The sequence below is a fragment of the Lissotriton vulgaris genome, chromosome 9 (genome assembly GCF_964263255.1).
Source record: "Lissotriton vulgaris chromosome 9, aLisVul1.2, whole genome shotgun sequence".
Classification (NCBI taxonomy): domain Eukaryota; kingdom Metazoa; phylum Chordata; class Amphibia; order Caudata; family Salamandridae; genus Lissotriton; species Lissotriton vulgaris.
Window position 1 is genome coordinate 630,350,555 of NC_141697.1, and position 14,828 is coordinate 630,365,382.

The 14,828-nt window shown below is 40.6% G+C and overlaps 1 protein-coding gene across 2 annotated transcripts in view; it reads left to right on the forward strand.

The window, feature by feature from the left end:
* Positions 1-14,828, forward strand: part of LOC147691994 (cytochrome P450 2F2-like) — a 196,839-nt gene that overhangs the window by 95,907 nt on the left and 86,104 nt on the right. Inside the window, exon 5 of one of the 2 annotated variants that reach the window (XM_086938285.1) lies at positions 1,847-2,018. In XM_086938285.1, coding sequence (XP_086794411.1) covers positions 1,847-1,888 — 42 coding nt within the window. In that variant the 3' untranslated portion in view covers positions 1,889-2,018. Of the gene's footprint in view, positions 1-1,846; positions 2,024-14,828 lie in introns of those variants that run through there. The other variant, XM_086938284.1, reaches the window with a different exon arrangement.

Consider the following 14,828-nt stretch of genomic DNA (forward strand, 5'->3'; position numbering starts at 1 on the left):
AGTGTGTTGTGGTGGGCAGTGTCAAATGCAGCTAATACATCTAGAAGTAATAAGCCAGGTACTCCGTTTTTGTTGTCTGCTTTGAGTTTTAGATCATCCAAGATGGATCTGATGGCAGATTCCATAAGCTCTTTTCGTTTCCAGACTCGGACTTTGGTAATGCCATTCTGGAAAGGATTCTCTTCACACATTTAGCCCCAAAAAATGCTTTCAAGGCACAAGCCAATCCAAAATACATGTCCTTTCTCACAAGGTCATAAGAAAATTCAATCCTACCTCATGACTGAATTAATTACCATTCTCATGAGGTTCTAGGGGAATGGAAAACTACATACTCTCTGCTGTTAGAAGTTCCCGAATTCAAGACTTCAAAAACTCTTTTTCTGGAGCAGTGATGTTGGCATAAAACCCTCTCCCTAGGCGAAATCAAAGTACATTGAAGCTCACATTATGAAAGCTCCTAGTCCAAAAAAGATTTGCTCTATGCTTAATGATATGATAAGCCTTGACAGTACAAGTCGTGTTTTTGAGTCTGCGATAAAAAAAATGATCTTCCAAAACAAAAATCAGCAACCTGATAACTTATAGTCTATATTCTGAAGCCTGAGATGATCAAAATATAATGCAGGCTCTTGCTGCAACACAGTGTGGAACAGATGGTTGCTTGGAATGATAGGTATCTAAACAATATTGTCCTCTTAAAAGGGACAAGTTTGGTGCAACACCTCAACACTATCAGCATCTGTATATTCAAAGGAATCACTCGCCTAAAACTATTTAACCAAATTATTGTGATAGAAGTGATATTGAAATGTTTAGTAAGCATCAAAAAGACCCTCTAATAATACTATTAAAAAATGTTCAATAGTAGACCAGGGCGAGGTTTTCATTATGCTAGTTTAATCTTGCAGGATCACACAAATTATGTGTTATGCGTGTTGTGTGAAAATCCCGAAATAGCTCATTAAAATACAGGAACAATGCGAACAACCAGAACTTTAGCTTCTGTTGTCCCAATGACTTACATATGTTCCCCTTTTTTATTGTGAAATGTGTCCTTGCATCCAATGTGGTTGTGAGGATGTATGCTGAGCTAAAATATAGCATTAAATGCTGGTTTTACATTTCACATGATTAGGCAAAAGAAAATTGCGTTACTTTTGCACACCCCTAATAAGCAGTTGTGAAATATGTAATGTCCTGGTCTAGATGGATCATAAAGGAAAGTGGGTTAAATTTGAGAAACCGCATCTACCTCTCGGTTTGTCTTTCGTCTTTGACCTCGGTTTTTGGGTTGGTATGGGTTTGTGGTTACTTAGTTTTCCAAAGGGTGCAGATGGAAATAAGCCCCTGATGCAAGACAATGACAGAAAAAAGCTCAAAAGAAGAAAACTTGAAGGGCTGAAATCTGAAGTAAACTTCTTCTGTGCACAAGAAGTCAAAACTGTATCTTGTGGTTGTATGACTCTACATGAAGGTCAATAAAATCAAGGTACAATACCTACATTTCCCCTACTTCACACAGAACTATAGTGGTATCGCGAGGATATTTTAGTTATTCTTATCTCTGCATCAATGTACGTACTCTTACTTTGCAAGGCATTGATTAGAGCTACGCAGTGGCTCAATAATATTGTAATGCTGTATAATGCATCTGAAAGAGTGAGCAGTATACCTATCAATTTCTTCATTAAAAAGTACAATATACCATTATTTTTGAGAACAAGAAATGACCGTGTTTTCAGACAAGGTATTGAAAACCTGGGCAACAGTGATTAAAAAGCACCTGAGGCCTGAATTGTGCATGAGCATCTACTCCACAGATGACGTTCTTCTATCCTTGCAGATGTACAACATGTTCCCCTCCATCATGAAGTACCTACCATGACCTCACAACAGAGTTTTTGACAACTTTGAGAAGCTGAGGCTGTTTGTGTTGGAGAGAATCAAAATGCATGAAGCGTCATTTGACCCCAGCTGTCCTGGGGATTTCATAGACTGTTTCCTCACCAAAATAAAGCAGGTAGGTGCGCCTAAGCAAAAAAGTGTATGTAGCTGTTTTTGTTTGACCATTGTAATAACTTCTTTCCTTCTTCTGGGTTTTTGTGTGTTCTTGTGATATTGTCTTCAAGGAGGGCATACTGAAAATATTAATGAGCCCTCTGAAAGCAGATTGCGATGCCCCATGCCATTTAAATGACCCACCACACTTTGGGCCAGCTTGATATGTTGACGGAACAGGTATTCCATTGCAATGGCGATAGAGTTCCCTTCCCATAAAAATATCATCCACCCATCAAATTTAAAAGCGAGTAGACCATAGATTGACAATTGCAGAGACTGCTCCAGTTCTGCTGTGGAGTGAGTGTCCATTTGTCCACTCACCCACTTTAGGAAGAAAGACATGTAACTGTCATTTACTGCCTGTCTCTGCCAAGGAAACTCTGGCAGCAAGGGGAAAAAATGCATAAAAATGTCCCCCTCACCATGGGAGATGTCTTGCATGGCGAGGGGGGCATTCTTTTTTAATTCTTTTCAAAAACAAAATCCCAATTTGGGATTTTGTGTTCAACAATAAAGAGAACCCTGTAACTTTTCTGTATGGCTGTCATGTTTGAAGGAGCTATAAGTCAAAGTGGTAACGTCAGCTCCTATTGTGGTAGCCACACTCTAATAATTATCTGAACTCCAGTATTTAATTATTTTATATTTTACCAAAATAATTTGGCTACAGGGTGTCCAGTTGAACAGGATAAAATAAGGGAAGCACAAAGAATTAATGTCTAGATAAAAAATAAAAGCAAACTGTGGATTTATTACGAAATAATCAAAATATGCTACAGAGAGAATAATGCATACATCGGCACTAAGGCCCAATTACAAAAAATACACATAAAAACGAAATTGTCAATTATTAATCCCCAGTTAATGACGATCTAAACAACAATTCTATTTCTCAAACTCATATAGAACACTGGCATCATCCTAACAGAAGTTTACAAGCAATAGAGGAGCATGTAATATTACTTACAAGGAAAATGGTAAAGACAAAATTCCCTTCAAAATAAAAAGAAAAACCCTCACAAAAAAAGGAAAAACAAACCCAAAATTTTTATAGATAAATCACACAAGCTGTTAATAAATTCTGCGAATTCAGCTTGATATGATAATGATAAAGACATTGGCATATCAGAAAGAGCAAAATAATTTATAAATCATTAGTGTAGGAAGCTTCCTTTTTATATAGTGTAAACACAATGAAAGCCCTCAATATGAACCACATAAATGATGTTTATGGGGGACCCCTCTTATTGCTTTTAACTTGGGGAGGTTCTAGTGCATATCTATGAACCATCCCATTATGTGTGTTTTATGAAAACCAGGTCCAATACCTTGTGGTGAATCCTTGATATGAGAAAAAAAAACGTGTTGATAGAAAGCGTCTCATGTAAGCAACCACCAAAAAGCGATTGGCAGGTTCTCGCCAACTTGCTCACTGTTTCATCTTCTGCAGCCTTCCTATGTTTGGGAAAGGAACCAAAACCCAGACAACTGCAGAAGAATGTTGTGTGTGTGGGTAACCTAAAAAATACGATCATTTGTGGAACACACCTCAATAACTCCCCATGGGTCCCCTTGAAGGGAGGGGAACTTTTTCCTCACACGCAAAAATGGTTAAAAATGTGTTGCGATATGCTCATTGCATACATCTTGAATTTGTAGCACCTGCACTAATGATTGGACCACTTTGAGCCGAATCGCCATGTATGTATTGTACCAAACCAAGGGAGCACAATGTAGAAAGTCCAGACGACCCTTATTGGCTTAGAGGGTTTAAATCAATAATCCCAAATGCTTTCTTTTGTGGTAGTGTCGGTAAGCAGTTTATTCTTATCAGAGGGTGGTGTTAATGTTTTTGTTGAACATACACAGAGTCATTAAAATGAGACACACACTAAAGAAGAAATTCAAGACTGATTGATAAAACTGACACTTGTTTTTATATATTTTTTAATCTTAGGTAAGTACTTTTCAAGATAGTGATTTTATAAGAAATAGAAAATGCCCTTTATTTGCAGTGTAACGCAGAAATGTAATCCTATGGAGAAAAACGAACTGCTTATGTTCACTTGTCAATGAGTTACAGGACTGTTCTTCTGGACATAAGGTAAGTAGGTGTCAAGGTCCAAGGCATCACCAACAGGTCACCTCGGTTGGCTCTGAAGCATCCGGGTGCAGAGGTGTTATTTGGGGCCAGGAGCTCTGAAAAAATCAATGGGGAAGAAGTACTTCTAAAAAGAATCTGCAAGTGGGACCTGGGGGGCCAGTCCAGTTGAACCCGAAGGCTTGGTTCTTTAGGGTCTCTGAAGCCGGCATGCACTGACAGTCAAACTGTACTCATGCTGTGGGACTCGTATGCTGTGGTCTTTGGTATGGCGGGTCGCAGCAATCCAAGGCACTCAGTTTTGGAGAGTTTGTAGAAAGAGACTGCAGGCGGAGACTGGGGTACCAGTGCGGTGGAATTCACAGGTGAGCTCGGTATTGGTGGGGCTCTGGGTCCTAGAGATGCAGTTGGTTGTGCTAAACTCATGCTGTGGGGCTTGGTGCAGTGGTCTTTTTTTTCCGGCCTGTCATGGCGGTCAAAGGCACTTGCTACAGATGACGACCTGGAGATGGGAACACAACAGGACAGTTGTGCCACTCTCAGTGCTGGCTTCTGTGGTGCTGACTTCCCTCATCGGCTTATCAGTCACTGTAGGCTTAGTGTCCGCATTGGACCACCAACAACTCTTGGCTGCTGCAAGGGGTCCGATACCACGAGAATTGGTGCTGGATGGCTCCTGAGTGGTCTAGTGTCTTGTTACTCACTGCAGAGATTGGTCTAACCTCAGTTAGCACTGAACATCTCATCCTGGGTGGCTGATGAATTGGTGGTCAGCAGTATGGTGAATTAGAGCTTGCGATAAGTACCTGCAGGACACATGGGAGTAGCTCTTCTACTCCAAGGGAGATGCTGGCCTGATTCATGAAGTGCCGGCAGCTCTCTGAGGGGTTTGAAGGGTGCACAGCTGACTGATGAGTTATCTTTTCACGATTGTCAGGACAACAGGGAGGCAGCGTTTGGTGCCATGTCTGAGTCTGGTCCACAGTCCTCGGTTCTGTGGCTCTTCTTGGTCCTTCTTCTTCTTCTGAAGTCAGTCGAATCTGAGTTCCTGGTGTCAGTGGGCCACCTAAATACTCAATTTATTGGCATTAAGGGAAGTGGTGGGTAGTATCCAATGAGTTACTAACGCTTTGAGTCACTACAACCCCTATTTGACCACTTCCTGTGGGGAGTGTGCATAACCATGTCCCAAAGCTCCTACTGCCACCAAAATAAAAATGGTGCAATCCTTCTTTTGTGGGTCACATCAGGCAGCCCACCCTAGGGCATTTACTGAACTGATAGTGCACCACACCTCCCTGCATAACTAATTTACGGTCTGTGATGGGGCCAAATGGGCCTGAGGGCATGGAGCGGCATCTCCCAGATTTGGGGGAATCCAGGGTTGCATATCAAAGGTGACTGGGACTTTCAAGTGCCTGGCCTTGATATGCTAAATACCTAGCCATCCTGCTGGAGAATGTGGGAACACCTTCCTCCAGAATAGGCATTGCTTCTGGACCCATAGATCATGGACTCTCACCTGCAGGGAGTCATCAACCTGTCTGTGGTGGAAGGCTGAACTACAAAAGGCAGATAGCATACTAGAGGTCGGTAGGTTTTCAGGGGGAACCTCAAAGGTGTCCCCCGGGTGCATGTCTTAATAAATCCATTACTGATATCATTATGGATTTATTAAGACAAGGTGTTTGATACGAAACACCATAGATTTCAGTGAAGCCATCATGAAGCTGGGAAACTCATAATGACCAGTGCCCAGTACATATACCTAAGATGGCATTCCTGTTCACTTGAACTATCTAGTAATTGAACTAGACAGCATAGAGACATTTCTGCTCATGCGGACATGTCCACACATGTAATATAATGCGCACTACCTTAGGGCTACAAAGGCCTGCTGTATAAAGGCCTGCATGCAGTGTCTGTGGGCATGACACACAAGGTGTGCCATGCCCATTTTTTAAAATAAATGAAACCTTTAGTTACGCCCTCATCTTCTGCACTCCAGAGATATACTGCGCAAATGAAGCATTTATTAAACAGTGGCTCATATAATTAAAATTACATAGAATTGACAGGAATAACACTTCCAGCGGAAATCCCGGAAAATGATACTTTGGGCACATGATTGAAGCTTTATTCACAGTATACACCTTCTAACATTGTTATATATAGCTCTTACATTTATGTCAATCATTTGATGAGCAGAAAGAAAGTTGAGTAGAACACTTGAAACCCCTGAAGCTGCATCCATTTTAAAGAAATGGTGTATGATCACAAATGTGCTGTAACTATTCATAGCATTATTTATATTACTAAATGACCTAGGCTATTTGGTCCAGGAACAACATCATTAGTTCATCATTTAGTACACCATGCATCATTAAAATTTCTAATTATCAGAAATCATTTTCATGCAATATTTGCAAATCTTTGCATATTGCGAAAACGTTAATACACTGTAAATGTTAGAAATGGCTTCCAGTCTGACCGACATTTTTAAATTTGCCTGTTTGGACCGCTGCCAGGGCAAAGCAGTAAAATTCTCCATTTCCCTGGCAGAAGGCCTGACCACCAAAACTCTAAATTGGAGTCTTAGGGCCATATGTATCAATCAAATTCGCATTCGCAAACGTCGAAATTCGCAGCATTTCGCCGGTTGCGAATGAGAATTTGCTAAATGGAATGTATCAAAGAAAAGCTGGTGCAAAACAAGGAATTGCAAAATTTGCGATTCCTTATTTTGCAATTGCATTTAAGGAATCGCAAATTTTGTGATTGCTTAAATGCAATGTATGAAGCCAAAAAAAAATGCAAATTGTCCTTAAGGAATCGCAAATTACCACCAACTTCAAGTTGGTGGTAATTTACGAATTCTTTGAAAAATGCAAATGTTTGCTTTTTTCAAAGTGCCATGTGATGCACATACATGCCCTTAGGGCATGTATGGGTGCCACATGTGCACCCATGCTTATTTCAGGGGTGCAACAGGGTGTCCTTTGGACACCCCTGCACCCTTGAAATTATTCTCAATTTGCGATTTTCAAATTGCGAATCGCTAATTGAGAATAACTTCACATTCATTCCTATGTGCCTCCTGGGCTATAGAAATGGATGGGAAATTATTCCTCAATTGTGATTTGCAATTTGCTAATCGCAATTAAGGAATACTAAGGATTCGCAAAAAAATTGCGATTTTCTACATGCATCCCAATTTGTGATTCTGAAATAGCGATTTCTAAATAGATCGCTATTTCAGAATCGCAAATCTGGATGATGATACATATGGCCCTTTTAGTTCTTTGTTGTAGCCAGGTCATTTCAGCATAGTCATCCAGGCAGGGTAATCATTTTTTCTTCTGTGGTACCTGCCTATGGTGAAGATTAGGTTTTTCTAAATGGATGTTGCATTTCAAGGTTCAAAAACCATCCCGGTACAGAAGTCATCCTCAAAGCTTCTAATCTATTCTAAATGAAGAATATGTGGGGCAACGACCCCAGGAAACTGATTTCTAATAGCAAGTAAAGGATTCATAAGAGAGGCAAGGTTGATGCAAAGTTCTGGAGAAAGTGCTAAATCCTCTATTGGTGAATGCTCCTCCACTAGAGTCCATCAGTAGAATTAATTTCTGTCCATTTGCTGAGGTAATTCCACCATCAGTTTCTCTACTTGGTGTATATAGTCCAGTAGATCTTCTTTTGAAAGTAGTGGTTGGCAAAATCAAAACATTTGCTCATTGAACAATGCACACATTTCTTGTCACTAGTAGTCTGAGTGAAAAACATGAGTTAATGCATACTTCATGTGCAAGAATCAGAATACTTTAGGGAGAATGGTTTGAACAGAACATTTCTCATAGCCACTTTCCACATCAGTTTCAGTTCCCTTGTTACACATCTCTTGCTTGAAGGAGTCTCAAAAGCATGTCAACAGTACGCAAAACCTGGAAATTAGGGAAAATAACATTGCGTGTATGTAAAGCCAAAAACAAGCATTATATGCAGATTTTGCTCACGTAATAAAAACTTTGCCTGACATTTTTTAAACATGTGCCCAGTGACTCATCATTCTCAGAGAACTACTGTCTATGTGATGCCATGGCACACAGAAGCTGAAGCTTCTTGGCACTCTGTAGTGTAAAGAAGGAACTGTACAGGTTGCCTAGAGTGGCAGAAGGGGCTTTGGAAAAAACAACAGGTTCCCTGAAGTTTGTAATTGGGGCCTGATTGGGAACTGAGTAGTAACAGAAGGGCCTTCAATTTGTGGAAGAAGTGCTAACTTCTAAGTTGGTGAATTATTTTCCTCGGAGAACCTGCCACTAGAGTTGATTTGCAAGTATAGCCCCATAGGTGCATGAAGAGCATCATACACTCTGCATAGTGACAAGTTTATGTGCCTCATGCAGAGTCAATACAGCTTGCTTCATGTAGATGACTGCACTACCTATGCTTAATGACCATCTAATCCTGGGGAACTGGGGGGCATATTTATCATTGTTTTTATGCTGCCCTTGTGACACTGAAGGGGGCACAAGGACGATGCAACAACAAAGTCAAATTTACCTTGTGTGGCCCTGTATAGCTTGATAAATTCAGAGTAGTGCAATGCAAAGGGAGGCCTTCCATGGGTGTTCCCATTCATCCACCCATGGATTTTTGCACATTCCCAGATTTACCATTAGCGGAAGACCTGGGAATGTGTCACAATGCTACGCCTCACCACATGAGGCATAACAAGAAGAATTATCTTAATTTCTCCTTATTCTGAAGCACACATAGAAATGCTTCTGAGGATTGTTTTTGTGCAGGAAGGTACAGGGTGCATGCATCTGCACTAGGCAGCCAAGAGTGTGCCAGCACATGGAAAGGACAGAAATGCACTGCATGATGTTAAATACAGCACATTCCTGCCCTTTCCACTTTGTGCAGCAAGGTGGCTTGCTGTGTTGTGCTGCATAAAAATTTGATAAATGTGCCCCTGGGTCTCTTAAAAAAATCTACTTTCGAGCAAACGCCTAAGGAGGCCACTCCTTAAAGTATTGTCATAAGTACTACTGTCATTTAAAAGATTTTCAGCTTGTAATATTTCAGTTAATGTTGTGATTGGAAATAGGATCAACATAGGAGTCATTTCAAAGCTCTACTTTAACTGGAAAAAGAAGAATATTAAACTAAATCACACAAAATAACACATTAAATGCACACTTTAGAATCTTAAACTTCAGGAAAAATTAATTTAATGAATAACTATTTCTTGGAATTGGATACACACTTTGGAAACTCTGTGTGAAGCAATGTGATCCGAACAAGATCCACCTCCTCTTGGACATTTTGTATATATATGTAGTGTTATTTTTTAAAACTTTATAATGTCATAACGCATGACCCCTGACACTACTATTGTAGTCTTATTTTACCATGATCTTGCTATTCGGGCTTAGGTGCAGTCAGAACTCATGCAGACTTTAATCATAATGTCACACTAATACAATTTCAGTACTAATTTAAGGACAAATTGGCAATTTAATTATGGATTGTGTGTGAAAATATTACGCTGAATGTTGACTATTATGTGTTTGCAAGGAGGTAGAAAACAGTTTGGTGATCGTGGCATTGTGCATGTTTGTGACTCCTTTTCATGAGCTAGATCAAAATGCTTGTTCAATGTATTATTTAGAGACCAGTGCGGCTCAGTTAAATAATAGTAGGTTTTTGAGACTGCCATACTCGAGCTTGAACTGCACCTGCCTCAAAGACCGTGATGATTTTCGGTGTTTAAATTAGTAAAAAGAAATAAGTGGGCAAACTAGTATATGGATCATCAGGTGGAAACGAATATGGGAATCAAAGGAAGTTATATAGATATGAAGGCATGTTAATTTAGTGAACAAATTCTTGAAGCTCAGTGTATCAACACCTTTCTAGAATGTTTATCATCTCGGATGTCCACAGAGGTCTTCGAACCTGTTGTCAAACTTCCATTATGCTGCATGATGTGCTAAGTTTGTTAGAAAAGGTCTCCTTTCAGCATCTATTTAAATTGCAGCTTGGCACAAGACAAGGCTGCCTGCTTGCTCATACACTGTATTAAATCTATATGGAACCCATTGTTTAGAAATTAGCAGCTTCACTTCCACTAGTTGGATGTGACGGCTATTAGTTTAGTAATGACGTAGTACTTGATATTTCAGAATTTGGGGTTAACAACTGAAAAATTAGCATTGGTATTTGGCATAGTCTCTAGTTAAAAGCATACTAAATCTAAGGGACTGATTATGAGTGACAGTGGTGCATGAATGGCAGTCCACCATTTTGCCAATTAAGACTCACAAAGTCGTATTGGTGGTGGACTGCCTGCTGCACAAGGGAACAGTCTTTCTCTTGTGGTGGTGCAGGAGCGCCACAATGCATCATGCTGAGCACGGACTGGCGCAGTTCCTTTCAGCATATCTTGAGTTCTTGCACCGCCAGCCTTTTTATGGCAGAGCCCCGTAATGAGAAAGCTGGTGGTTAAAAAAAAAGGGGGCCCTACTGGGCCCCACTCCATGGGGATACATTCAGGGGGGAACAACATGTGCCCCCCCTTTCTGTATCCCCCCAGTTCGAGCATGGCATGGACGTCACCGCCCATGCCATGCTGGAACTTTTTGGCCGTTGCCATTGCAGTGCCTGTTTTGAAGGCACCACCATGGCAACGGCTAAAGGACCACCGACCGTTTTACAAATTGTAAATTTTCAACCCAAAATACAGTCATAGGTCCTTGCATGGCTTTGGCGCAGAGGAGGTGCCATTGCGCTGGCACCGCTGCACCAAGGTCGTAATCAGACCCTTAGTCTTTCATTATTAATATAATAATAAAATAACAGATTTAAATTTAAAAAAATGCTTGCATCAGCAATTCATTTAAAATTCTTTAAAAGACAACATAAAAGAAAATTCTAAATTTCAAAATCATTCGAAGCATCAGTTCCCGATAAAAAATATTCCCACCTCATTGGAGAACACTCTAAATCATAGAATAGTCAATAACAGACAAATAGCAGCTTAGAAGGTACAGTCAGAGGGGAATAGTCTAAGTCTTAGATTCTATTAGCAGAAGGGATGCAGTCTGAAGATCCTTGAGTTGGACTGCGAGCAAGATATTTAGTGGTACCCACTATGGGCCTGATTACGAATTTGGCGGTGTGGCGCTGGATACGCCACGCCACCACACCACCAAACCCATGTTCGGTCCGCCAGCCAGATTATGAGTGTAAATCGTGTCTGGTGGGATTTTTTTTACATTTCCACTGCGGTGTTCCTCTGTAGACTTTTTAAGTTGGTGCACTTCCTTAGTGAGGGACTCAACTTTAGCAATAACTTCCTGAGCATCGCTCACCTTCTGTTCGACATCTGATAATCTAATGTCTAAGCCAGACCATTTTTACTCAATTCTCTGTAAAGTAGTAGTAGTCTCTGTCATAAATGGACGAAAGAGATGTAGCTCGTTCATAATATTCTCCAAAGTGATGGGATGAGGAGACTTAGTTGGAGAGGAGGGGTCTTTTTTCAGACGTTTGCTAATATTACTAGTAGAGTCTTAACGGCCCCCAGAAGTAGACCCTGAAGCACAATGGGACTTAGTAGACTGCGTAGACTCCATGGTCAGTGAGAAAGATGACAAAAAACTCAAAGTGAAAAACAGCCAAGATACTTAAAAAAAAAAGCTGTGAGAGCAATGAGCCAGTCGAACAACAAGATAGCCAAGGGAAAAAAACTCAGAAAGTGGAGTTGCTGTTTCCGTAATAAACAAATAAAGTGATAAATCCGGAGCGCGGATAGCAGGCTAGGAAACAGTTGAGCGCAATGACAAAGTCAAATGTACAAAAAATTACATAGAGAGGAGCAATTGAACAAGGTTTGGTGCGTAGAACAAGGTGAGTGATGAGGCAGATCAATGCACAAGAGTATCAATGCTCATTAATAAAAGGTGAAGTGTGGCCATTCATTAAATAGGGTTGTATGCAACATGAGAGAAATAAAAATATATATATATATATATTTCTTTTTGGTAAAAATGTTTAAGTGTCATACAACCTCATGCACTAAAGACCAATATTACTGAGGGGCACAAATAAATATTCAGCCGACAAATATATGAGAATACCACTGCTGAAAGCTCAATATGCAGGTATGAACGAAGGAACGTTGAATTAGGAGCCCTCCACTGCCGCTATTCGATGAGGTGACATTACTGCGCAGCGCTTCAGGAGCACCCAAAATGGTGGTCACTGCGAACCGGCAAAGCTGGCAGAAAGACGAAAGGTCTAAAAAATCGCACCGTTCAGCGCATAACAGCTGTCGGAAACTTGCCATAGCATTCCCGGCGGTTTCCGACATACGTAGCGCAAGTTGCGGGCAGGAAGAAGGACGAAGGACGGACCCTTCGGATGAAAGCGGCCGTCAACTCTACAGAGCCTCCTCAAGACGCGGCCATCTTGCCGCCGCGCGCTCCCAGCAACCAAAACATTTTTAATCTATGGAAATGTAGTCCAAACTATACCTATCCAGTTACATCCACCTCTGGGTAATAACTATCTACAGAAACCAATATTTGTTGAGAGGCCTGTATTTCTAGCAAATTGTGCCCACAGATCAAAACACTTTGCATTTTAAAGGATATAGGCATAGATTCATCAAGGTAAAATCCACTCGCAAAGGGGCAGATTCTCAAGATCTGCCCCTTTGCGACAGGCATTTTTGCATTTGGGATGCATCATCCCAAATGCAAAAATCGCAAATTAAGAAATCGCAAAATTGAGATTACTTGCAATTAAGGAATCTCAAATTGAGATTCCTTAAATGCAATGCATCAAAGTTTAAAACATTGCGATTTCACTAATAGGAATCGCAAATTACCATTAAGTTAAACTTCATGGTAATTTGCAAAAACATTGAAAAATGCACTAAAGTGCATTTTTCAAAGTTTCATGTTGCGCACACACATGCCCTAAGGGCATGTATGTGTGCAACATATGTGCACAGATCAATTTCAGGGTTGCAACAGGGTGTCCTTTGGACACACCTGCACCCTGGAAATCGCATTCTCAATTTGCGATTCGCTAATTGCGATTCAGAAATTGAGAATGTCTTCCCATAGAGGCCCATAGGAATGAATGGGGAGGTATTCCTGTATTTCGACTCGCAATTGGCGAGTCACAATTAAGGAATTTTAAGAAATTGCTATTTTTTTAGTGATTTCTTCATGCATTGCATTTTGCTATTCCTAAATAGCAAATCATTATTTTTCGCTATTAAGGAATAGCAAAATGGGTTCTTGATGCATCTGGGGGATAATCTTTTATTTAATATGAATATTATGGACATATTTGTAAATTTGGTAATACATTTTAAATGACTAAATCGCCAAGTGTATTCCTATATGGGTATGAAAATCCTCAACTAACCAACCTTGTGGGTGTGTGTGTATGTGTGGGTGAAAAACATGTTTGCATTGCATGAACTTGGCCACTCTTTGACATGACCCTTTTACCCCTTGAGATCCACACTTCTATTTATGCATATTTAATGACAACATGCATTGTGCAAGGTGTAATATTGAAATAGAGTAACTAAAAGGTTGCCTGACAGAAATAATGTTTTGAATTTCGTCTTCAAAAAGATCACTTCTCTGAAGTCAATAACAGTAAATCTAAATATATAAACGCGATGGGACAATATTTTTGAAATTATATTTATTATATCACATTTCTGTGACAGTATATTTTGCTAGCAATATTTTTACATACAACCTTATGCAATAAAATATATTACACATATGTATGATACACTAACACATTTGTATCTCACCTGGCTTTGGGTGAGTTAGTCATCAAAACATTTCCCGAATGTATAAAATATTTAGCTGCATGTATAACTTCAGGCTTTTCTCAGGAATATTTTACTGTGTTATATTGTTATTTGTGTAGCACCTTCTTACCCCTTGTGAGACCTACCTAACGTTCTGAAACGTTTGATTGCTGTGCTTCATTCCCCCCCGATTGTGTCATGCAGTGGTGGTTCCCCCGCAAAGGCAGAGGAGAGTCCCCCACTTGCTTCAATAGGAAAAATAAAATGATAACCTATTGTTATTATCATTTTATTTTTCCTGTTGTAGTGAGTGGCTCTCATGGTGGGCCAGGGCTGGCCAGAGCAGGGAGAGGAGTAGTTTGCACTCCTTAAGTGTGCAGTGGTGGCTCCCCCGCAAAGGCAGAGGAGTGTCGCCCTACTGACTTCAATAGGTAAAATAAAATGATAACCTATTGTTATTATCCTTTTCTTTTTCCTGTTGTAGTGAGTGGTTCTTAGGGTGGGCCAGGGCTGGCCAGAGCAGGGAGAGCAGTAGTTTGCACTCCCTAAGTGAGCATGACTGCTTGGTCGGCCCTCTCGGACTGGCCAAACAGTCCTGCGCACTTTGCATCTTCCCCACCAGGCTTGCTTTACACAGCCAGGTGAGGAACATGCAAAGCCTCCCAGTATCCGTCTGAGTGATGTGGTTGGCATTCAGACCAATCACCATGCTGCATTGCAGCATTGTGATTGGCTATAGGGAGCCTGGGAGCCCGTGGGCTTCCTGCTCCTTCCTGCAGCCGGTAGAAACAGGTAGAAGAGGATGGAGAAGAG